The following is a 25,967-nucleotide window of genomic DNA, read 5'->3' on the forward strand; positions in this document are numbered from 1 at the left end:
AGGTCGTCCATGCTGGAGTCTATGTATGACCAACAGTCTGTAAAAGCAGACACCTTGTTCATCCTTTCTAAATGTTTACATTGCCCCACTGTGAGGTGCTGCTTAGAGGAGGCACATCTTCAAATATTATCCAACAACAGAGTGTAAAAGATGTTACCATACAATAGCAGAGTAAAAATGTACAGTTAAACAGTATGTAAGACTAAAGGCATAGTTTCCTTAGTTCAGGAGTAGTAATATATTAGGCAGAATTGTGGAAATGCATAAGGTTAACATGGAAAAGTAATTAGCTTAAAAGATAGAAATATTTCACTATTTATTAATATACAGCTTTAGAAAAGTATCTTAATAATGTAAGCAATTAAAAGGAATATACCGTATATTTTATATTTTTGCATGCATTTTATAGATCTTCTTTCTGAAACAAATAACAATGCAATGTTATTTTACTATTGATAAAACACTGTTGAAACAAGTAAGGAGTCCTACCTGTGCTTTTTTTTAATGTCAGTAAATATCTGAATGTGCTCAGCTCCTATTTGCTTGCGGTATCTTAAAAGTTCACCAGCACAGGCATTTAAAAGTCCTTCATCAGCAACATGGGAGAATACAAAACCTTCAGCTCGTATAAAGTCTAATCCTTGAGAAAGATTAAAAACAAAAAGTTTCACTTGTAAAAAATGTATGAAAAAATATTTTTTAACAGGTGTCTAAACATGAGTATTGTTTTTAGTACTGAGACTGGCCTGAGAGTTGTGGCCCCGGCCGGGGCGGGAGCCCGGCCGGGACGCCCAGGAGGACGTGAGGAGGGCTTGTGCCTCCTCCAGACCGCGAGGTGTCGCCCGTCCTGGTTCTGTTGGGGGCCACGGGTTGAGGGCATGGAAGCCCTTCCCTGTAGGGGCCGTGGTCACCGCCAGGCGGCGCCCCGATGCCGGTTTATCCCGTGCGGTTGCCGGTTGGGGCTGGAGCCCGGCCGGGACGCCTTGGAGGACCGGAGGAGGGCGAGTGCCTCCTCCAGACGGAGTGGGGCGTCCGTCCTGGTTAGGCAGGGGGCCTCGGGTACAGGGCTTTGAAGCCCAGCCCTGTAGGGACCCGTGGCCACCGCCAGGCGGCGCCCCGGTGCCTAATTATCCCGGGAGCCCGGCACTTCCGCCACACCAGGAAGTGCCGGGGGGAAGACTTTGTGTGGCGCCCGGAGAGCTGCCAGGAAGGCAGCCGACACTTCCGCCACGCTGGGGCGTGGCCAAGGAACAGATGGCGGAAGCACCTGGGGCTCATCCGGGGCATTATTTAAGGGGCCGCCTCCCTCCAGTCATTGGTGGAAGTCGGGAGGCAGAAGGACTGAGCTGGAGAGCGAGGACAGGAGGCGGCCAGGAAGCAAGGCACAGAACTGTGGGCCCTGGACTTGGGGGAATCAGTGCAGAAGGCACTGGGGTTTTGTGAGTGCACGTGACTGTTTGTAGTGTTGTAAATAGTGTAAATAAAGTGTGTTGGGTGAAACAATGTTGTCCGTCTGTCTGTGCCGGGGCCAGCGTTCACAGTGGCGTAGCCGGCAGGATACTCCGCCTGGTTCAAGGCGGGGACCTGGGTTCAAACAATCAATTTCTGTGAACGGCCCGGCGCAGCAGCGGACCCCACACACTGGCCGCGGGAGCGGCCCGTGCACGACCCCGCGGGAGCGTTTCGCCCAGAAACCGCCTCCGGACAGCGGAATGGCTTTCCCCGAGTGCGGAGGAGAACCCGACATCGCCGGAGCGCAGCGGGCTCCAGTCGCGCTGTCGGGACGGACAGCCAGGCCGGCGTGGCAGCACCGAAGGCCACACCGAGGCGAGGGCCTCGCATGACGGGATCCGGGAGGTAAGTGCCCTGCCCTGCAATCATCGGCCCTTCGGGGTCGGTCTTACCTCTATCCTTACAGGGAGGGACGAACCGGATCCGCGTCCGTGGCAGGAGCACGCCGGGCCACCGGGCTGTCGGCAGCGCGGCGGCGGCAGCGAAGAAGGCTGCGGAAACGGAGCGCTGCGGCTCGAGGAATCGCCGCAACCACAACGCGGCGAAGAGGCACGCCTCCGCACTCGGAGCTGGGAAGGCAAGATGGCGGGGCGGATGTCCCGCCCGCTGACAGGCGCAGGATTGGCGGTGTGTCTTGCGTGCCCGCCGATGATTGGATAGAGGCGGGCCCAAGGAATGCCAGTCTCGTGCCAAACCGAGACCCGATTGGGCCAGAGGGAGTGGCCCAGAGGAGGCAGGCGTCGCGTGGAGCTGATGGACAGGTAAGCCCACCGACGTTTGTCTCTCTCTCTCCACCAGCGGCTCGGCGTGCGTCGGAGGAGTCCTTCGCCCGCCAAGCCGTCCTTAGAGAGCTGCTGCGTGTTCTCGCCGCTCAGTGTGAGCAGCTGATGGAGATGGCGGTCGCGTCGAGAAAGACACCGAGTGAGACGGAGGATCGGCGCGGCGCTGGAACCGGAGGCAGGCAGAACACGGCGGGAGTGGTGAGTGTTGCCGTTCCCGTAGAGCAAGTGGGGAGGTTTGCCGAACATGGCTGTGACCGTTCACGGGACGATCAGCTCCAAGTAAGCAACCTCCCGACAGCAGACGCCGCGGTGCAGACGGCTAGCGCGGCGAGGAGCTCGAATATGCAGGGGCTGGTAGGATCGGGGCTGCTGAGTGCCCTGGGTCCCTAGCGCCCTGCGCCCAAGCCTGCAGCTGTCTACTGTCGCTCTGCCTGGACGCAGACGGGGCTGGATTTGAGCTTTCGCTGTGCTCAGACCCAGACCGTCAGCGTCCAAGAAAAGAAGGAGGAACCGAAGGGTGAATGCCGGTTCCTCCGATAGGAGAGGACGCGGCGCTGGGTGCGCGCGTCCGGAGAAGGGCCGTCCTCTGTGTGGGCAGAGGAGATCCCCTGGGCGGATGGGCGAGCTGCCTGCGAGAGCGGTGCCGAGGCCGACGAGCGGACGGGCATGGAACCTGCGGCGGAGGACTTCAGCAGGCAAGTTGGGGGCTGTCGGAGGGGGGCAGGAGCACGGTCGATCGGAGACCGACGGGCGCGGGATGAGTGTCCTGGCTGTGCTTCTGGCCCTCTTTTCCTTTATTTTACAGGCCGAAGCCCCGGCGGCGCTGAGGCCGACGCCGACGGGACCTGCCCGCCTGGAGCGGCAGCTCGCGCTGGAGTGCTCCACGCCGGGAGGCCTACAGTGACCCCGCTGGGGGGAACAGCGGGGGCGAGAGCGGCACAGACCACAGGGGGACGTTTGCGCTGGCGAGGGTGCCGAAGACAGATGTCCCAGGGTGCCGTGTTGGACCCTGGGGACATAGTAGGACCCTCGCTGGGGGCGTGCTGCCCTTTCGGGTTGTGCCGTTCGGACCCACGTGTCCTCGCTAGCGGTGGAGCACTGTGGCCCCCGGGCCACGGGTTGAGGGCATGGAAGCCCTTCCCTGTAGGGGCCGTGGTCACCGCCAGGCGGCGCCCCGATGCCGGTTTATCCCGTGCGGTTGCCGGTTGGGGCTGGAGCCCGGCCGGGACGCCTTGGAGGACCGGAGGAGGCGAGTGCCTCCTCCAGACGGAGTGGGGCGTCCGTCCTGGTTAGGCAGGGGCCTCGGTACAGGGCTTTGAAGCCCAGCCCTGTAGGGACCCGTGGCCACCGCCAGGCGGCGCCCCGGTGCCTAATTATCCCGGGAGCCCGGCACTTCCGCCACACCAGGAAGTGCCGGGGGGAAGACTTTGTGTGGCGCCCGGAGAGCTGCCAGGAAGGCAGCCGACACTTCCGCCACGCTGGGGCGTGGCCAAGGAACAGATGGCGGAAGCACCTGGGGCTCATCCGGGGCATTATTTAAGGGCCGCCTCCCTCCAGTCATTGGTGGAAGTCGGGAGGCAGAAGGACTGAGCTGGAGAGCGAGGACAGGAGGCGGCCAGGAAGCAAGGCACAGAACTGTGGGCCCTGGACTTGGGGGAATCAGTGCAGAAGGCACTGGGGTTTTGTGAGTGCACGTGACTGTTTGTAGTGTTGTAAATAGTGTAAATAAAGTGTGTTGGGTGAAACAATGTTGTCCGTCTGTCTGTGCCGGGGCCAGCGTTCACAGAGTGCAATATGGTCGACAAAAGTATAGGTTGAACCGATTGCATGTAGTTGATGCGATATTAGCAATATGTTTCCATTGTTTTCAATATATTAATATTTGGCATAATTAAAACAGACCCTGTAGTCATTTTTCAATAATTGTAAGTGTTTGACAGTTTAATTAATTCCGTTACAAACAGTAAAAGAAAGTACATATGTGTTATATTTTCTTATCTACAGCAATTTTATAACATAATATGGGAACATCTTAAGCACACTGCATAAATGTCCTTACAACTATACTAACTTGGCAAAAATCTGCATATCACGTTCAATATTTATATTTTTGCTTTTAATTAGTCAGTTACAGGATATATAAGGACTAAATCAAAAATGTACAGGTTAAAGCTCTTAAGTGAAATGTTCAGTTTTAACCAGTTAATGACCTTAATCAAATTAATTAAAGACAGTTCAACCTATAACTACAAATTGTCCTTAAGGATAAGTTTGGTATTTGTCAAGTCAAAGTTATTTCTTCACAATCATTGTATATATTAAATTGCCATATGAAACTCTGTTTAAAGTATAGCAATTTTATATAAATTAATTAAAAAATGAGTCTGTTCTTAAAATAGATTTGTTTAATTGGGGTTTGGCTCTATTGCATAATCTGCCCTTTTCATTTTCTTTGTTTTATTATTTTTAATCACATGTAAAGGCTAGGAGCTAGGGTGCTAGTGAGCTCCAAACCCCAAACACAAACACATAAGACAGTCCCAAGCTCAAATAAAGGGTGCTTATTACACAAAGTACCTTGTACAAAGCCAAAAACAAGTTGTCTCTTCTCCTCCTTTTCTCTCTCTACTGCACTGCTCTCATCCGAATTAGTGTTGCTTGCCTTCCTCCCAACTCTGACTTGCCCCAGACAAGGAAGTAAGGTCCTTTTTATTGAGGACCTGGTAGTACTGGTGTCATGGCTTTTGTCCATTGGAAGTACTTCCAGGTCATACGGAAATCCCAAATAGCAGGGTATGCATCTCTCTGCAGCGCCTTCTTGGGGTACCCAGGGACTCCAGCAGGACTGCACTTCTGGACTACAATTCTCAGAATTCCCTGATGGTTTCCGACTAGGCAGCGACATGTAGGGCAACTGCCATCTAGAGTCCTGGGGGAACAAACATCCCCAAGGACTGTCTATCCCTGTCATTCTCTTTCATCCTGGACATTGAAGGTACTACACATATATCCAGTTAGGATGCCTATCCATCTGCCTGGGGCTTCCTATCTGGGTAAGGAATTTTCTTCTTTCCTGGGTGGGATGTCCATCCATCCACCTGAGAAGTCTCATTCAGGTATGGTACTTTTCTCTTCCTTGACCAGGATGCCTGGCTGTCCTCTTGGAACCTCCCGTACAAGAAAGGAACCATCCCCTCCCCTGGTTGGGATACCCAACCATCCAGTGTGGCACTTACACATACGTGCATATGACATGCCACTGAAAGTATTTAATGCCAGGTGTTTAAACTCAGCATCAAAGTGCACATGGCCTCTGCACTTTCAAAAATCTAATTCTTTAAAAAATGCAATGCAGTGTAATCAGTCCAGTTCATATTTATTGTGTGTGTACAAAGTACAATTAAAATGTTTATGTGTACTCATCACACACACACACATCATGCTGCCACTTAGCATGAATCTTGCTTGACATGCTGTGTGAAATATAACAACACAGAATGCAATTTGCAAAAAATAAGTACCATCAATCCATCCACCCATTTCCTAAATCCACTTTATCCCGAGCTGGGGGGCGGGGGGAGTAGGTGCCATTTGGGAACAAAATCCCATGCAATTTAAGTAAGCAATATTGTTTATCAGTTGTTAAACCACTATGTCTTTATTTGATTCAGTATTTGAGCCTGCATTGCCAGTACATAAAACAAAATATGATTTGGGTACACATCTGCTAGCAGCTATGGCACATGTTGTGAATCACAACAGATAAACACTCAAATCAGAATATTTCAGGGCACACTGACATGTTTGCCCCTACATCTAACATTCTGCACACTTTTATGCAGAGTATCATTTGTTACAAGTCATGGCAGAATATAACCTTTGAAGAAGGAGAACTGCAGTACGACAGAGACAAAAATAGGATGATATGCTGCCTGGAATTTGGGCAAACAAGGGGTGTGTCTGTTGAAAATGCCAGAGCTCCTCCCACATTGTATTTTACGTATGATGTTGATGTCCAACTGGAAGTAAAACAGTACAGCAAAATTTAAGTTTGTTTCACAAAACCACTGAAAGGCACTGTTATACAACACTGAAAACTTTGTATTTGTCTTGATTCTCCTAACACTAATGTTACAAAGTATTAGATTCCGATGGAAGGGTCCAAAGGTAAAGCACCATGTAAAAGAAATGGCTTGGATGGGTAGAGATTTGTTCGGAGAGAACTTTTCTGACACTTGCCACCCTGAATCAAACAATCTTATCAGAGAATGAATAAATTAAGTTAATGCAGAAATAAGAACCCACAAAATCATCCTCATAATTTGGAAGATTATCCTTTGTGACATATGGACCAGGGCCCATGTCAGTACTCTAAAACTGTTTTCCATCTTGAAGACATTTCTGGAAATGTAATGTAGAGAGTCAGTATTGTGCCAATAGCACTGTAAATAAATATTTTAGTGTATTTTAAAGTAGGTACTCAAAAAATGAGCACTGTAGTGAAAAAATACAAATTATAAATATTCAAGCAACAGATATAAAGCAGCTGGGGTTTTAACACAGGCCCCTCTGTGTTTTATAAATTATCCAAATGTGGAAAACAAACTTCTATTTTATGGTTCATTCTATATTTACTTGCATAGGTTACATTTATATTGTGATTATTCTGCAACATATTTGTGCATTATGAAAGTTTTAACAAAAACACTTGAAGAAGTCATCATCTAGAGTATAAACAAATTTATAGTAAATACAGCATGTAATACAACATATAAATGAAGATCAATTATTTAAAATGCTTTATTTGGCCAGCTGACCCATATGAAGCAGGCCTTGAGGTGCTGGACATAAAAAAATAAATAAATTTGAACCATTAAGAATAAAATTACCAGACGCAAGTGCAACAGCTAAACATGGCTGATTAGCGGCAGACAGAATCTGGACTCCAATGGGGAAGGATGAACACGTCTGTCTCACTGCAGCACACACTGCTGTCATAGTGGCTGTGACTTCAGGACCAGGTGATGTTGTATATGGAAGATCATGCATATTTTCAACAATTACGCCATCCTGTTTGGGATATCAAATAAATAATCAATACCACTTATGTTTGCTCCTCATATACCACATAAAGAAAATTTTGTACAGCATCAGGCTCATTGTCATTTATATATATATAAAACAGTATATATATATATATACTGTAAAACTAGTAAGGTTTGCTTCATACACACATAGATATATATTTTGAGTAAATAAAATTACAGTTAACTCAGTTAAAAACAGCTTTCCACACTAAGTGTATGAAGATTAGACTTTGTGGCAAATTGCTGGGGCTACGACACGGCCGGGACAACTGGAAGGACCGGAAGGTGGCATGTACGTCCTCCAGGCCACGAGGGGGCAACCGCCCTGGAACAGAGGAGGACCACAGGAGAGGAATAAGGAGGCTTATGCCTATTGGAACCTGTGGCCACCGCCAGGGGGCGCCCCGAGTCTCATAGGGCCCGGGATTGATTTACTTCCGCCACACCCGGGAAGATGGAGGAGAATCCCTCCAGGGACGCCCAGAGTGCTTCCAAGTGCTCTTCCGCCACACCAGGAAGTGACGTCAGAGGGAGCACCTGGAGCACATCCGGGTGAAAATAAAAGGGCTCACCTTCCTACAGTCTGGGAGCTAGAGTCGGGAGTGGGAGCAGGACGAGGCTCCCGTGGAAAGAGGAAAGGCGGTCCAAGAGACAGAGTGAGAAAGGCCCAGTATTAAGGTGATTGGGGCAAGAAGGCTGTGTGAAGACTGTGCGGGACTGAGTTGTGTGTATTTATGATGGAGGACAAAATAAAAGACCTTTTTATAAAGATGCGGTGTCTGTCTGATGGTGTCCAGGCATGTCTCACAACTTACATTACGACCATACACCTAATTATTTAAAAATACTTTATGTACCCCATGCAATGACCACTCTACTGTTAATGAAGTACAAATTCAATCCTGGTTGTTATCCTTCATAAGAAAGGTTCTTGCATTCATATTTACTACAAAAAAGCTTCTCATAGTCTCAGGTTATCTTTTAATATCTTATTTTCCTCTTCTGCTTTAAAACTATGCAATCCCTTGTGGCTCTGTCTTTTTTTTCTTCTGATTTTACCATTGTTTCACTGTTTTTGTGCTTCAACTTTTTCATATCTCTCATCACATCTTGCTTGCTCTTTTAGTGTACTGATCACTTACCCGTTGTTTCCTGTGTTTTGAAAACACCCATCTTTCAATTTTGCATCCACTATTAGACTTCCACAATAGCAACTCATATTTGTATGCACTAGCATTTAAGTACAGAAAGGAAAGGTAAGGAAGTGGTCTGACAATTTTGAGATATGTGGCATATATTGAGTTTTACGCTATGATTCCACTGCCTATCTCAAACATTTCAATTTGTGGTCAAGAGGAGCAAGATCTTAACCCATCAATACCACAAGAAAATTAGCCAACAGGGCACTCATTATGAAGGCCATTTCTTTATTCTAAAACTTAGTCAAGTTTCAAGATTTTAATTTGTCATATCATACTTTGAGGTGGCACAGTGACAGTGCACCTGTCTCACAGTAAGGAAACCAGGGTTCACATCCTGGTTGCTCACTGCATTGAGTTTGCATGTGTCTGTGTGGGTTTCCTCTATGTGATCAGGTTTCCAACCTCAGTCCAAAGATATGCGGGTTATGTAAATTTGTTGCTAAACTGTACCTAGTGTGTGTGGGTATTTACCCTGAAATGGACAGGAGCCATGTCCTGAGATTGTTCCTGCCTTGCACCCAATGCTTGCAGGGATGGGTCCAGTATTCCCATGACTGTGCTCAGGATAAGCAGATTTGGAATTGGATGGATAGATTTCATATGCTGCATTCTCCCTTTGTTTATACTATTTGTCCATTGTGTTTTCTAAAAATAAAGCAGACAAATTTTGATATACCTTTGGATCCCCATATATTATTCCAAGAGTGGAGAGACACTGTAGGTGTTCTTCTATTATGAGGGCTTTCTATTCTAATACTAAACCCCATGTGAATGTCTACTTCTTCCCTAACCCTTTAAAAAAAATTTAAAAAATGTCACTATTTATTCTACAGCTTTCCTTTTTGTTCACTCCAAGGTTACTAATTACCTATCCTCCTACCATCAAGGCACTGTTTCACTCATCTTATATCGGCAACTATTCATATATATTTTTTTTTAATTACACTTTTTTATGGTAATGCTTAGCACTGCTATTTTATCACAGCTCTGGGAGACTTGACTTGGCTTAGTCACATACTGAATACAGTTTGCACCCTCTTACTATGTCAGAATATATGTTTTACCAAGTAACACACCCATACCTTCTCAAATCCAGAAAACATGCATGTTAGACCGGTTTGCACATGAAGTGACACCCATGCAAGGGCTATATGAATAAAATTTTCTTCTTCATATTATTATTAATATTATTAATATTATTATGCTTTGTGCTCAATACTGACCTGCTGTGCTCCAGCTCCATGTGACTTTACAATCAAATTAAAAAAGCTAGTACCCATATAGTACCTATATCGCATATGCAAAAGGTCGACCAATTCACAGCAAACTAGCATTGTCAAGATATTCAGTACCTGAATAAAATCACGTTTTATTAATATGGCTGATAAAACCTCTAACTGAACAAATATCTTGCAAGTAATTCTATTTTATCAGTGTGGCAGTGGTAGTTGCTTACTTTTCTGCATTAAACTGAGCAGGTCTGGGGGAACTGAAGCACAGTAGTTTACTTTGCTTCCTCATAGGTCTAAGGATCAAACTATCAGTGTTAAGTCTCTAAATTCTTTGTGTGTGTGTGTGTGTGTGTGTGTGTGTGTGTGTGTGTGTGTGTGTGTGTGTGTGTGTGTGTGTGTGCGTGTGTGTGGATGGATATATGGATTTTATTTGGATCATCCAATTTCCTACTCGGGGCATACCTATCACAATGATTTCTAGCTCTAAATAGTTGATGTTTGGTTCTGTGTTAATGAGTGCCCCAAGGTAGTGTTAGCATTACGTTCAACACTGGTTCCTGCTTTAATTCTGGTATGCCTTGGATATGCTCCACAACCTAAACCAAGTTTGTGAAAAGAATAAATGTTTGTTTGAAAATGCACTGTAGGTGGTCTGTGTACAATTTTCAAATCTGCTTATTCACAGACGCTATCAGGCACATATTCTTGGTCAACTCAATTGTCGACTGGATTGCAGTTACCTGGACTTGACCTCAGAATTCCACTTACCAAAACAACTATTGTGTCCCCATATTTTGGATTTACCCTAAGGGTTTACAAGGTTTTGGTCATCTGATGAGAATTCAGTAATTTATGGCTAACGTCATGCATAACATGGAGCACCTTTCTAAAATGAAAAAAAATGTATTACTCAAGAGGATCAACCTTTCATTGCTACCTATGCAAGTTGAGTCTGAGTTTGGGCTCCTGCACTCATTCAGTTGAACCTCACTTCACTCCACACACTACTCCTCTACTTTGCTTTGTCTATTGATTTCCAGTAACTGATAGATTTTTAGATAAGAACTCTTGCCTTTATATACAGTACATACAGTATTCTTACACAGTACTGTCTCCTCACTATCTTTAGTCCTGACCTCTCCATGATTCCTTAGTAATAGTATTTCATCTTGGTGAGGAACAAATACATGTTATTTCTACGTTCTTGGCTACAAGCTGTAGAACAAGCTTCCAATCTGAACAGCTCCTAGTGTACAAATGTTTAGCCTCCTCTTAAAGATGTGCCTTTTCCAAAGCATATGCAACTGCTTAGTCTTCCTGTTTGTTCATCAAATAACTGTGCTTCTGCTCAACAGTCAGTGTCCACTTAGCCTTGGGATTGACTACAGTGCTAAACTTCTTATAAGCTGTGCAGAAAATCTTTTTATGTATTGCCTGTGAAGTTTATACTTTCTTGGTAATCAATATATATATATTGGTTTGTGGGTTGCCAGAGCAAACATATCTGCTAAATAAAAAATAATAGGCATGGCCCATTTATTCATTACCATACCTGAGGCAGCTCACAACTTTCAGTGGCTGCAAATCTAGCAAACTATAGGCTCTCCCTTCTGAAGATTTACTTGGTCCTGCTTAATATCCACATGTGATCACAAGGATTCTTTATTTGCAAGCATGGTCTCATTTTTTACACCTACGTTGAAGAAACCCATTTCATTCCTGTATACACATCTGCCATAGCGAAGCTGAATGCCTACCTCAATAGTATTAATAAGTGGATATCTTTTAAAATCCTAACGCTGACTATAAACAAAAAGAAACAAGCACTTGTGGGATTGCCAGCTCAACTTAAGAAGCTTGATTACTTCTCTCTCCTGCAAAGGAATTTTGTCATGTAGTGCCACCAGCAATAACATCATAATCTACTGCACTCTGAGCTTTAAATATCACATCACATCTGCAGTCAAAAGTACTTTACAACTACTAATGACGACTACCAGATTCCTACCTCAGCTCTTTTCTTGTGTTCGATAACTACTTTGCTGGACCTCACAGTCTTACTCCTTCAGTTCTCTTCTCAATAGAATTTTAACATAATGCAGATCACAAAATATCCAAAATGTTACTGCCAGAGACCCCACTAGGTCCAAAAGTAATGAACGTGTTATCTCCATGACTAGTTTGAACAGGGTATTTCTGTTTAATATGGAATTGTCTTGGAAAGGAAGCTACTGACAAGGAAAGCTGTTGATTCTATGTCATCAGACGTCCTGCCTTCATTGTTTAGCTTTGATCAATATATAAAGACACCCAGCATTTTTGATGTCAGTCTTTTCACAATTGCAAACCTTGGAGTAAAGCCCTTAGCCATATAGTCATTTCAAATTTTTGGCATCGACTGTCTGGAATTCTCTCCATTCATTTATCCATGTGACAGCACAATATTAATGTTGCACTCTTATGATCCACTTTTTTCCTCTTGCATTTTAGATTGGCAATATCTACACTTATTCTATCCCCAGAGCCACATGTAACTACTACTATGCACTATTCATGAGCATGTGCTATTTATATCTGTTTAGGCTCATTTTATTTTACATAGTGTTCTCATATCCATTTAATTGAAATCAGGGTAACAAGTATCAAAAGACCATTCTAGCAGCATCAAACACCAAGAAGGTACTAATCATCAATAAGACACCATTTCATCATAACCCCACCCATGCGGGGTCAATTTAGAATTGCCATTTAATCTAAGTTCTGTATCTTTGGGAAGTGGGAGGAAGATCTAAGTACCTGGAGAGAAGGCCACACAGAAACCAGAAGAATGGACAAACTCAGTGTAGTTGGGCACAGGATTCAAACTTGGGATCCTGGATCCGTAAGGCAGCTGCGATGTATGTAATATACAATTTTAAGATAAATCACACAATGTTTTGCACTGACTGCCAAGTAGTTTGTGTTATGAATAAGGGAATTCCACCTCTATATGAAAAATGAATTGCCACTTAAGACTGTTGAGGAAAGCGCACCAAGAAATAAGTTGATAAGAGTCTGGAAAGATGATTCTCCTCATTACCAGCTAAAATATGTTTAGATATTGATTTAAATGTCTATCATCATACTTTTGTATCTTATTGATTTAGATTGTATTCTTTTGTACCCTGTATTACCATATTCTGTGAAAGGTGCTATATAGAAGTGACTGATGCAGTAAAATATTGAGATTATTTCAGTGTTCCATTAGAAGACACTGTAGAAATGGGATAAGTCTGCTGTCTTGCTACACTGCATTCTTGTTCTAATTTGCAACTGGGCAGCCATATATTTGTCTAATTTTCTTCTGAGTTTGTGTAGGTTTTCTGAATATTACATTAAGATCACTCTTCAAAATGGTCAGGTTATGAGTGTTTTGCATCATAATACTTGTACTCAGGCTTTATTTGTGTTAACATATTCTCCGCGTGCTTCCATGGCCTGTCACTTATAGTCTAAAGGCATACCATTAAGTATCCTATTCCTGTTTCAAATAAGCCAAATGCCTCTTCACCTAAGGACTATAGAACAGTGGCAGTTACTTCTTCCTTGCTAATTAAGTCTTTGAGAGGCTGGTCTCGAATTATATGAGTCTTCTTGTGTAAGACTACCTGGATCCAACTCAGTTTGCTTATCGGACAAAAATTGGAGTGCAAAATGCAATTGTCCATCTGTTCCACAGTGCTTACTGTCACCTGGTTAAAGCCAGCAGCACTGTGAGGATTAGGTTTTTTTTTGTTTGTTTTCCCCAATGCCTTCAATACAGATGGCCCCATCCCTATAACTGGGTAAGCTCAGTGATATGCAGGTGAACAAGCATATGGGGTCCTGGATAAACTGTTGGACAGACCACAGTTAGTGAGACTCAATGAATGTGTCTCTGACATGGATGTGAGCAACACTGGAGTACCACAAGGAACAGTTATGTCTCTTCTCTTCACTTTACACACCCTGGACCATAAATATAACACCAGGTTAATGTCAGATTTCTGATGATCCTGCACTTCTGCATAAGGGAAATGAGTCAGGTGGAAAACTTTGTTTCTTGCTGCAAAAAGAATGATCTGCAACTTAACATCTGCACAACAAGGAACTGGAAATTGATTTTTACTGCATCAGACAGCCTCTATGTCCGTTCACTATTTAATGAGTGGATGTAGAGGTGGGGCATTGTTACAAGTATTTGGGGGGTCCACATCACTGACAGGATGAACGGGACTCATATCACAGCAGATCTATATAAAAAGGGAAGAGAAGACTGTTTTTTTCTTTTTGGAGACAGTGCTTCTTGAGCATTTGTGGTGACATCCTTCACATATTCTACAACTCTTGAGATGGGCAATGTGATTTTCTGTGTTGTGGTGTGCTAGGCTGGTAACATAACTTCAAGAGAAGCTCAGCAAATCAACAAGCTAATTAAAGAGGCAAGCTCAGTTATGGGATGCACTCTGGAACCCCTGGCGGTCACAGCAATGGAGAGAATGAAAACAAATCTGATTGATAATATTAACAATGCTGCAAATCCTCTCTCTGACGCACTAACACTTAAGACTTTCAGCCAATGAATTGTTGAGCAGAAATGTGTTAAAAAATGCTACTGGGGCTCCTTAATACCAATGGCAATCAATAATCCTGCATAATTTCTCACTGGGACTATGTCTGCCAAGTCAGAAATTTTCTTTCTTTTTAGTCATTCTGGTGTATACACATTTATTGAACTTCTGTAAAAGGTTAAATTTACCCCAAGCACAAATAAAGCTCAATCTGTCTCAAAACTGGCCAAGTGTGGGTTTGCATTTTAAAATTAGCTTTAGCTACTGCAATCTATCTTAATTCCTAATTTCTTTCACAAAGCTGGAAGCACCAGACACAATCGACTTGATATAATTTTGGACAAAATTAGTTGAATAAGACTGAGTAACGACGGTAGACAAAACCAGAAATGAGTATATTGGAAGGACAACACGGCTATGACAGTTTGGTAACCAAATGAGAGAGCCTACATTGAGATGGTTTGGGCATGTGCAGAGGAGAGATGAGGGGTACATCAGGAAAAAATGTTGATGGTTGAGCTGCCAGTCAAGAGGAAAAGACAAAGGCCAAAAGGGAGGTTGATGGATGAGGTGAGGACATGAAGGTAGTCAGTGTGGCAGATATTCCTGTAAAAAACAGGAATAGATGGTGACAAATGACATACTGTGGGGACCCCATAATGGAAACAGCCTAAAGAAGATGAAGTTGAATATGACTGATAAGCTAGTAGGAGTGAACTGCTGTTCACACCAAAAATTGTTCTAATGTTCTAAATGTATGAATAATCTCTATGTTGCATGGACATCCCATCCAGAGAGTGTTTCTGTCCATATAAGCCTGTAGCTACCAAGATAGGTCCTTCTTCCTCGGAGAAACTGACATGTCTAAGCAAGTGGGAAAACGGTTGGATTTACTTTACATTGCCGTAATATAAGATGCGTTGCTCCATTTCCCACTTTACACCAAATTAAAATGTATAATCTACATTCAGCAGCAGATTAGTTTAAACTTACAACTCCGGCATTACTGTATATTTTTGCTTCTCGACAAGCCTCTTCTATGATTTCAGAAGCCGAAAGTTTATTCAGAGGAGTACCTGGCAAAACAGACCAGAATAAAAAGACAGTTAAGATTGCTCAACGAGTCGCCTTTATAAAGTGTCACAGTTATGAACTCGAAATTCACCTGGTAAAGCCTTCACATGTACCATACCAATAACTACAGGTTTAATCCGACCGAAAAGTTTCAAAAACGTCATTTTGTTGTTGTTGTTTTTTTTTTTTAATTTTCTTTTTGCTTTGGATCTAAAGGGAAATCACGTGACAGGTCAAAGTTTAACAAAGCGTGAACTGTGCTGGTCAACCCCCACAAATGAAATGTAACGTTACTGATATAACTTTCTTAACCTCAAAGTACATAGCTGTACAGACTAATATAAAATTTTGCAAACGTCCTTTGAGTATTTAACTGACTTTGTCCTTGTCAAGCTGGGGTTTTAAGCCAGGGTCACGCTGCCTCTTTGTAACCTCTGCGCGGAATCTGCATATTACGCGGCATATCGCGGCCAGCTTCCCCGCCTTGAAAAAAAAAAGACACCGGCAATATTCTATTTCCCAGGGAATGACAACTCAATAAGTATATATTTTCTAACAATATGACGCGATCCTGATTCGAAAAGTGACACTATCATACAATTCTATACTTATTTTTTCTTCTACGCTATGCTTTTACACAACTCTGCCGCCTATGTTTACATGTTATCTTTCAGAGCCATGCTTTTACGGAGGAGAACTTTCAGTTCCGCATCCTCAACCACGCCTCTTCAGCATTCACCACGCCCCACTAAAAAATTAAACTGACACAACGCTAATAAAACGTCATTTTTTGAAAAGATGAAAACGTATTTTAAAAGAGGGACTACGTGATGAAACCGGACCGCAAAAAGGGAACAACTAGAGCATAAATATCAAGGGTAACTTTGGGTTTAAAGGCGAGTTAGCGCGCCAGGTTTTTAAATGACCCGCTTCAGATCTCCACCTCACTGGAAAGTTTATAAAGCGAAGGCGCAAAACGTAACGCGCCAGCTCACTAGCCGCTGCCGGAGGAGGAAGACGGGTTGCTGCTGGTAGCACGAGACATAGTATTATATCAGGGTTAACGTGCTGCCAGCTTCACCCAGCAAGTTTTAAAAGAAACCAAGGAACAAACAATATAAATAAGCATATTTGGATTCATTCATTTTGAAGAAATTAGGCGACCGAGGTATGTATACCGGCAATGCGCCTCTTTCATCATTAACGCCCTATTAATCTGTACAATCCTATAAAGTCTTATTGGATACTAACTTTTTAGAGCGTGGGGTTGTTGAGAAGAGGGGTCACTCGTCGTAGATGCTCGAACATGGTCGCGAGCTGGGTATAGGGCGCGCTAATAGTATGCGGGGCCGCATCAGATCCGCCAAACTTCGGCCATTTTCTTGCCTTGGTGGAGAGGGTGACCCGCCAAGTTCCTGGCGCTTTTTTATATTTTCCATATGTCGTAAACCATCCGATCTCTCGGAGGTGAAAATACGATTTCTGTACATTTGAATGGTACGTATTTGCAATCGGATAGTTTTTATTTCGTTTCTGTTTTGGAAATCAAACGTGGTGCCCCCTCTTCCGTTCCCCGCGCTAAAGACGCGCCGGCGTCTGGCTCTTCAGAAGTCTATTGTGGGTAAAAGGGGGGTTAAGTGGGGGGTTGGGGTCGCGCGTTTTTATATTAATATTATACCCTTCGACATCCCTTTCAGGCCTTTGACCCTCGTGGAAAGTTGTACCAAGCATAGAATGCCAAGAAAGTGGTAAGTTCTATTATCTATTGAAACTTTTGTTAGGTTTAAGCATTGTCTGCATGGTGTGTGTTATACTTTTTTTTTTTTTTTTTCCAAACTTTATAGTTCGAACCTTACGAATCATATCAATGCACGTTTTCCTATTCTGTTTTTTTTTAGTATTATCAAAGAAAATAAGACGACGGCAGAATGTGAAACCAGCAAAGAGTGTGCATCACGGTCAAGGAAAAGAAAAGCTGATGTTGCTATTGTAAGTCTTTTTTTGAAATTACTTTGTGTGTGGCGACATGTTAACTGTATATATTGATAAGTAACTCTTGAATTTTTAAATTCCTGACAGTATTTGCAAGATCCAGATGAAGAAGTAGCAGAGATGACAAAGAAAAAACAGTATGAAATTCTGGTAAGCACTAATGTGGTCAGTACAGGTTATGTAATACCAATAAGTGTCCCTCAAATCCATTTAATGGTGGACATCAGAAATCTAGCATACCATAAATAAAGCACCTCCCATAAACTTTTTGAAATGTAACTTTGTGGGAAGAAATATTTACCCATTCATATCTTGCTTCTAATGTGATGCTATTGGGGACATATGGTTTGCTTTTCATTCATTTGTTCTCCATCCATTTTCAATCTCTTAATCCAATCATGAAATTGTGTAGAACCTAGACCTTATACCAGCAACACTGAATGTTCGGCAACCCCCCTATACATGCTGGTCCTGGCCAGTTTAGAGGCATGGTTTTGTGGTGGAAAATGTTTAAGCATCATGTGCGCGCTAACCATGGCAGGATTCAAACTGTCTCCCAAAGCCATTCGGTGACAGTGTTAGCTACTGCACAACTGTCTTGACTTCTTATGCTTTCCAGTTAGTTGCAGTCATATTTTTTTTTTTAACATGGGTATGGCTATATCAAATGCCAAACATTCACTAAACTGGTTGGGGTGCCAGTCTATCGTAGGGCACACCTGCGCACATACTCCTTTTCATTCATAAGATCAGTTTAGAATCATTAGCCACTCCAACCTGCAGATCTGTAGGACTTCCAAATCTCACATTTACATATGAAGGATTTTCAAGCTTTGAGTGATGGGAATATTTGTCTAGGGCTGGCAGAATTGATATTCTTACCAAGAGGAAAATTGTACTACTCTTGTGTATTACATTTTTCTTAAGCATTACTGGTGTCATTTTATGATAGACTGGTCACAAGGTGTACTCCTTCTAGTAAAACTATTTTCAGTTTGGCAAGGCTTAGTTATAAAAGGATGGAGAAAAAAGATTATCCTCTGTAGTTCAGGGATTTAATGGTCATAGGATCTGTCCCCCTTAACCACAAACCATATCACGGTGTCTAGACCAGAATTACACCAAAGTGGGACAGTATACACACATTTGCAATCGCTTGAAGGCATTTGATTTTAGTTAGGTCCAGGTTAAGTTCATTGCCAGAAAGCTGAAGAATGATTCATATGATTTTATGCTGTATATGCACAGTGTCTAAAAAGATACGGAATGCTAAAGCACTCTTGGAAATGTGTGTTTTTGTGTCCTCTTTTGGCCACAGTGAACAGGTTCACATCTCATTCCCTCATTGCACGACTGTGAGCAATTCACTTTGGTTAAATTCATTCTGTAAGAGTGGAGTTATCACTATTAAGTTGCCCTCTACAGAGATTTGGTGTGGTGTTCATCTTGAAATGTGTACATAAACATGCCTAGAGTAAGTATGCACATCATTTTGTCTTGCAGAACTGTTGGAATTCTTCACTTGGTTGTACAAGTCCTTGTAGGTTGATTCCCACGCCAGACAAAGAGTTGCATGAACCTGTTTCAGTGAATAAAGAACATTTTGTGCAATATACATTTAAAAATATTTTTGTCACTCCAACAAGGTCTTCTCCGCTGCCAGTTTTAGGGTAGGTGTATAATGTCAATTGCGAACATTGTATTTACAATTCTATAGTGCTTGGTGTCCCTTTTAAATTTAACTTCATAATGTTTATTTTGTCCTTTCAGCTGGGCTGACAAAGATGATGTATGGAATAACCTAATGAAAAAGGAGAAGACTTATTTACGAGACAGGCATTTCCTTGAAAGACACCCACTTCTTCAACCAAAAATGAGGGCTATTCTGCTGGACTGGTTAATGGAAGTGAGTGTCCAACTCAAATTCGAGCAGAAGCAGCCTGCATTAACTCCTTAAAGAAAGCAATGAGTTATTTGTGTGACAAGCAAACATTTCAAGCCTGTAAACTGTATCACTCAGTGTTATATTGCATTTGCATGCTTTGAAATATGTTGTATAAACTGATTATACAATAGATGTTGCACTCAATTATCTTAAAACATAGATACTTTTTTTAAGTTGTTCACTAAAATGGCAAGCTAACGATTACCTAGTCTGATATTTAAGAGTTACAGTTAATTTTAATTAAATTTTAGGTTTGTGAGGTCTACCGGCTGCACAGAGAAACATTCTACTTGGCGCAAGACTACTTTGACCGGTTTATGGCAACACAGAAGAATGTGGTTAAGACACGGTTACAACTTATTGGAATCACGGCTTTGTTTGTTGCTGCTAAGTTAGAGGTAATAATAAATGGTCCCTTACATACAGCTTCATTAGTTGTTGGGTTGTGTGTGGTGTGTGGTTTTTTTTTTTTTTTTTTTTAATATATATTTGATTCAAACTCACAACTGTCATCTGCAATATATCACAAAGGTACTAGGTAGGGTGCATGAATAGTTTACTTCATTGAGCATTTTTCTTGAATGTATTTTATAATTTCGGTGTGGGCTCTGGTGGAATGTGAACCTCAGTGACTGGATCCTAGTTATGTTGCTAACTGTAGTGTTTACAGGTTCATCACAGCTCTGTTGGTTTTACCTGATGGCTCTGGTCTTACATCACCGTCCAGGCAAATGTTTGTGGGTCGTTTTGAATTTTAAGTTGCTGCATTATGGGATAGCATGTCCTTAATGGCTGTGCCTGTTATTGACCTAATAGGTTTACAGTGAAATTCTTGCATTTGCTAATCACCATGTAGCAAAAATATAACATCTTAGAGCAAAACTTCTGAAAGGGTATGTGCGTATCCAGTTTGTTTTAATAATCTTGAGATTTGCAAGTCTGGATATGTGAGTTATGTAAAGTTACAAAGCAACTTTAGTCAGTGAAAAGCATGGGAGGAAATGTTGGTACATCATAACTTGGGGAAAGATTGCTTTCAGAAATCCTGAAACTATACTTTTGGAATACTGACAGGGAATTCTTTTCATTATCTGAGTGGAAGCCTTAGAAGCTTTTACAATTATAAATTCAAAGTACCAAAACAAACATTCTATCCTGTATTTCCAGTTACCTTTGATTGAAAATTTACCATATGCAGTGGATTCAGAAAATATTCAGACCACTTTTTCACATTTTGCTATGTTGTAGCATTGTGCTAAAATCATTTTAAACTCATTTTTCACCACATCAAGCAACACTTTCATAACCAATAATGACCAATCAAAAACGCAATTTTACTTTTTTCTTTTTGCAGGTTTATTAAAAAATAAAATTGGGTCTGGTGCATCCCATTCTATTGATCATAAGTGAGATGTTTTTACATCTTTGTTTGGAGTCTGTTTGTGGCCACTTCAATTGATTTGATATGATTAGGAAAAGCACACTTGTCAGTGGGTCCCACAGTCAACTGTGATATCATCTTTCAGAGTAAAAATCAAGCCTGTAGTGCTTAGAGACAGGGTTGTGTTGAGACACAGATGTGGGACCGGCTACAAGATTCCCACAGTGTTGAAGGTTCTGAATGGAAAACCATTGCCTTAATATTCCTTAAATGGAAGAAGTTTGAAATAACCATGTATCTTCCTAAACCTGGCAACACCTCCAAAGCTCTAAGCAGTAATGGGAGAAGGAACATGTTAAGAGATGTGGCCAAGAACCTGATGGTCAATTTGGCTGAGCTTCAGAGAACCTTTTGTGGAGATGGGTGAAACATTCAGAAGTGCAACCATTACTTCACTCCACTGTCCGAAAAAGACATCTGGAAGCTCGCTTCGTGTTTGCTAAAGGGCACCTAAAGAACACTTTGGGGGATTCTTTGGTCTGATGAAACCAAGATTAGTGTAGTGCCATTCTAGTGGTGAAACATTGTGATGGTAGCATTATACTGTGGGTTGTTTTAGTGGCAAGGGCTATGTGAATGCTATGTTCAGGTTTCTCTCAAGCCTGTCTAAAGTACAGAGACATCTGTAATAGCATGCTCCAGAATACTTTAGGCTAAAGGTTCATCTTCCAGCAAGACGATGAACCCAAGCACAAAGCAAAGACAACAGGTGTGGCTTATGCATAACTCTGTAAATGCCCTTGAATTGCCCGGCCAAAGCCCAGACTTGAATTCAGTTCACCATCTTTGGGGAGCTGAGGTGGGCTGGCACCCTGCCCAGGGTTTGTTTCTTGCCTCCAGCAAACCCCCCGTGACCCTGTAGTTATGGTGTGGCAGGTTGAATAATGGATGGATGGACCATTGGGGAGACCTGAAAATAGCGGTTTACCAACTGTTTCCATCCAATCTGACAGAGCTTGAGAGGGTCTGCGGTGAAGAATGGCAGAAAATCCTCAGATCAGTGTGTCAAGCTTGTCTCATCATACCCAAGTAGATTCCAGGCTCTAATTAGATCCAAAGGTGCTTCAACAAAGTACTGTGTAAGGGTTCTGAATACCTGTGTCAATGTAATTTTTTTTTTTTTTTTATAACGTGCAAAAATTTCAGAAATCTAGTTTTCGCCTTTGTCATATTGCAGTGTGGAGTGTTACTTGATGTGAAGGGAAAAAACTTGCCTTAAATGACTTTAGCACATAGCATAATGTGAAAATACTGAAAGGGCATGAAAACTTTCTGAATTCCATGGGCATATCAGCAAATAGTGGCACAGGAAGTAGTCCTGCTGACTTACAGTTTAGAAGGTCTAGGTACGACCTGTGTGGAGTTTGTATGATCTCACCATGTCCATATGGGGTTTTTCAATAGATAAACCAGTTTTCTTTACACATGTGAAAGATGCATGTTAGGCTAATTGGTGACTCAAATTTTGCTCCATATGAGAGCGTGTGAGACAGAGATTGTGATTTTTAAATGTAGTTTCGTCACATCAGGAGTTGGTTAATTCCTTGCACCTGATGCTGCCTAAATTGGTGATGGCCTCCCACAACTCTAAACTGAGCAAGTGGTTTAGAAAAATGTAGGAATGGACATTACTGACTTTTTTTGTCTTTGTTTGTTTTTAAGCTACAACCTGAAGCAATAATGTTGCATTTTATTTCTCATTTTAAGTAATGCATCCAATGTGTTTAAATGTGTCTGTTAATCAGTCTTATGATTCATTTTAATGCTTATTTTAATAGGAAATCTATCCTCCAAAACTAAACCAATTTGCCTATGTTACTGATGGTGCTTGTACAGAAGATGAAATTCTTGAGATGGAACTTATTATGATGAAAGTAAGCACTTCCTCGTTTCCCACCCCAATTATTTGTTCTTTGTACCTGATTTGTCCCTAATGTTCTGTATTTTTGTTTTTAGGAGCTTAAATGGAGTTTAAATCCATTGACTGTAATGTCTTGGTTAAATATTTACATGCAAGTGGCATATTTAAAGGATGAAACTCCAAGTGATGAAGTGTTAATTCCTCAGTTCCCCCAAACAACATTTGTACAGATATCCAAAGTAAGTGAAGCGTCTCTTTTAAAAATATATACATTCCCAGGAAGAACTTATCCTCGGCTACAGGCCACAGTTAGATGCTCTTAATTTTTAATGTATTGTAGCAGTTTTTTTAAAAATGTGATTTCTAGAAGTTGCACTAGTTTCATTTGTAGTCTGGTCAAAGGCAGTGGGTCTAATATGAAATGGAGTGGCATAAGCACGAATAAGTCAACAAATTGAAAAGGATGAGAAGACATTTGTTGGTGTTAATACTTTGGGATTGTTTCCATAGCTCATTGATCTCTGCATACTGGATGTTGGAAGTCTAGATTTTTCCTATGGTGTTCTTGCAGCCTCAGCCTTGTTTCATTTTTCCTCTTTGGAACTTGTACAGAAGGTTTCAGGTATGTTGATTTCACTAAAGTAATGGCGTGTTGGGATAAAGGCAAATCTTTTAAGGCTGACCTGTTTCAGGCCTTATTTTGGTGGTGACTTCATGCAAGTTGAGTCGAAATAAATAGGAGGCTTCTCCATTTTATTTTTAAGGTCTTAGTTGGAAAGAAATTGAAGATTCAGTAAAGTGGATGGTTCCTTTTGCAATGTCGGTTAAGGAAATGGGCAACACTAAGCTGAAATGTTTTAAAGGGATTCCTGTGGAAGATTCTCATAACATTCAGACACATTCAACACTCCTAGGTTGGCTGGTAAGTGATACTTCAAAATTTTCCAAACACACTTAAATGTATTTTAAATGTTTTTTTTTTTTTAATGCCTATAATGGACCTCTTTGGTAATGAGGTCATTTAGCTATGTACTTGGTCTGAATTCTTTAGTGGTTAGTGATCTGGTGTTTATGGAAAAATTCCAATTTTAGAAGCAAACGATAATTTGCTTACTCAGCTCTTTTCTAGTATTGTGAGACAGTACAACATTTAGTGCTATCTTTATGTCCACACCCCACCATTTTGTATTTTCATAATCTCTTGTAATGCATCCTTTGTGCCACAAATACATCATGTGGAGTTTGAAATTTATAGCAACCACTGAATTTGAGATAGGAAACAGCCCTAGATGAAACTTCACTGAAGGACTCAACCTTAGCACTGACAGTTGTGGTTAAATGCCATGGTGGTGTTTTAAATTGTTCTTAGAATTGCACATGGCCTTCACTATGTATTCTTTTGTTTTAGGATAAGGTTTATGAGTATCGGGAATCTCATTTGGATGACAACAGGATTTCACCAGTTCCATCTGGTGTCCTTACACCACCTCAGAGCAGCGAAAAGTCAGAACTGCTCAAATCCTGAAGCAAGATGGATGGAGGTGTGGTTTTAGATCAAAACACTCATTTTTCTGTTTTCCTAAGTGCCGATGAGGATTAAAATCCTACAGACTACATAAGCTTTACAAAAGGAATAATGAAAATTCAACAGGATATCATAAGGTGAATAATGGAGACATTTCATCTTGGATGTTCAATTTATAATTGTGTGCAACCAAGTACTACACCGACCACCTATTTAGAGAACAAACTGTCCACCTCTGAATGCTGCTAAAGTGGCGGTACCTGATGTAATAAATTTGAGAACTGGGCTTAAGTAACTGAAAATGTAAGGGTTTTACTTTCATCTTCCCCTTTTTTTCTTTGGGAGCTTTCATGCATTCGTATTAAATGTGCATGCAGAAGACACCTGAAAAATGACAGAAATGAAATAGTGTTCACTTTGTTCAGAGTGCCCGTTTACCAAATTGAACCTTTTTAAATAATGCTGCTATCTCGCTGTATTGTATTTTTAAATAAAGATACTGTCTAAAAGACAGTTTTTTATATTTTATTCATGTCTTTTTGGTTTGTATTGCCTGTAATTTATTAATTTTTTATAAAAGTATTTTGAATTTTATTTTGTTATGAAATGACAAATTTATCTTGTAGCTTATTTAGGAGAGTAATCACTAATGCATATTTTATATTACCAAACTAGTTTCTTTCCAGTCTTGCCTGACTGTCTAGCTTCTATCAATCTTCATTTGTTTATTCTTAAGTGAGTTCATGGTAAGGGTTTGTTTTTTTCTTTTTTTTCCCATTCTGAAACTTTTTTCATAAACTGTATAAGCTGGTACTGTAAAGATAAACCTTGCATTTCAAAATTGCACTTCACACTAACTAGAGTGAGTATAAATTTTGACTTCATTAAATAAAACTTTTGTGTGCATAGTTTTTTAACCTGTGCAGTTCTGCTCAGTTCTCCATATATGTAAATTGTAATGTTTGCCATCCATTTACAAAACCTGCCTAAACTTCATTTTATTTTATTTTTTTCTCCATCACCCCTGAGAGTGCAGAATCCCATGCTCGGATCATGGCCGTACAAATGCAACACAGATGATTCCTTGTTCGCTGGGTGTCCTTCCTAAAAATACAATAAGTTTGTAGGTTAGTCAGCACCGTGTGTGTGTGCGAGAGATGGTGGACTTGTGCTTGGATGAGTGACAAGCCAAAGACTAACATAACATGTCTAGTAAATTTTCTTGTCTGGTATTTGATTCTGCCAAGGTAGGCTTTGCCTGTGGTTTGAGCGGGTTAAGTAAGTTCCAGATTGAACACAAAGTATAGCTGCAATATAAAATGTGTAATGGAAGCGGGCATAATACATCTGTGGAAAGTAAAGCGAGTTTAAGAAAAGGTTTTGAGCACCTTAGGCATCAAAGGGCCAGCCTATGCTGATGTGTGTTTTGAATATTGGGTTAAGCACAGGTTCATTATTTAAAAAAAAATATATAATAATTTCTCCCAAAATGACTATTTTAATATTGTCTTTAACCGCTTCCATCTTTAAGTTTTGACACAAAACCAAATATGCAAACTTCTGCCTCATTGGGGAATGTTATGTTAGGATCTTTACTTGTGTTGCTTTTAGTGATGGGATGTTTACATAAACTAAACCCGCTTAATCTGATCCTGCCACCCCTTCAGAGGGTACCAACTTGTCCAAGTAGCAGCGTGTGGCTAATTTAGAATATCAGATCGACCT

The 25,967-nt window shown here is 41.6% G+C and overlaps 2 protein-coding genes across 3 annotated transcripts in view; one reads left to right on the forward strand and one right to left on the reverse strand.

The window, feature by feature from the left end:
• Window positions 1-16,216, reverse strand: part of zgc:162297 (uncharacterized protein LOC555865 homolog) — a 37,166-nt gene extending 20,950 nt beyond the window's left edge. The window contains exons 1-4 of the mRNA XM_039763158.1: window positions 15,570-16,216; window positions 15,398-15,480; window positions 7,184-7,364; window positions 490-640 (exon numbers count right to left, since the gene is read on the reverse strand). Coding sequence (XP_039619092.1) covers window positions 490-640; window positions 7,184-7,364; window positions 15,398-15,480; window positions 15,570-15,642 — 488 coding nt within the window. The 5' untranslated portion in view covers window positions 15,643-16,216. The remainder of the gene's footprint in view (window positions 1-489; window positions 641-7,183; window positions 7,365-15,397; window positions 15,481-15,569) is intronic.
• A 154-nt stretch (window positions 16,217-16,370) lies between these two features.
• ccne1 (cyclin E1) lies at window positions 16,371-24,770 on the forward strand. 2 transcript variants are annotated; one of them, XM_039763156.1, is made up of 12 exons: window positions 16,371-16,646; window positions 17,176-17,226; window positions 17,377-17,467; window positions 17,558-17,620; window positions 18,974-19,140; window positions 19,241-19,376; window positions 19,667-19,813; window positions 22,635-22,730; window positions 22,813-22,956; window positions 23,228-23,339; window positions 23,482-23,639; window positions 24,126-24,770. In XM_039763156.1, exons 2-12 carry the CDS (start codon window positions 17,213-17,215, stop codon window positions 24,240-24,242), a joined length of 1,245 nt encoding a protein of 414 aa, XP_039619090.1. In that variant the 5' UTR covers window positions 16,371-16,646; window positions 17,176-17,212; the 3' UTR covers window positions 24,243-24,770. The 2 variants fall into 2 exon arrangements, with proteins under 2 accessions (XP_039619090.1, XP_039619091.1); XM_039763157.1 differs by lacking the exon at window positions 16,371-16,646 and adding an exon at window positions 16,954-16,975.
• Window positions 24,771-25,967: the final 1,197 nt, after the last annotated feature.

Source organism: Polypterus senegalus, chromosome 9 (genome assembly GCF_016835505.1).
Source record: "Polypterus senegalus isolate Bchr_013 chromosome 9, ASM1683550v1, whole genome shotgun sequence".
NCBI classification, from domain to species: Eukaryota; Metazoa; Chordata; class Cladistia; order Polypteriformes; family Polypteridae; genus Polypterus; species Polypterus senegalus.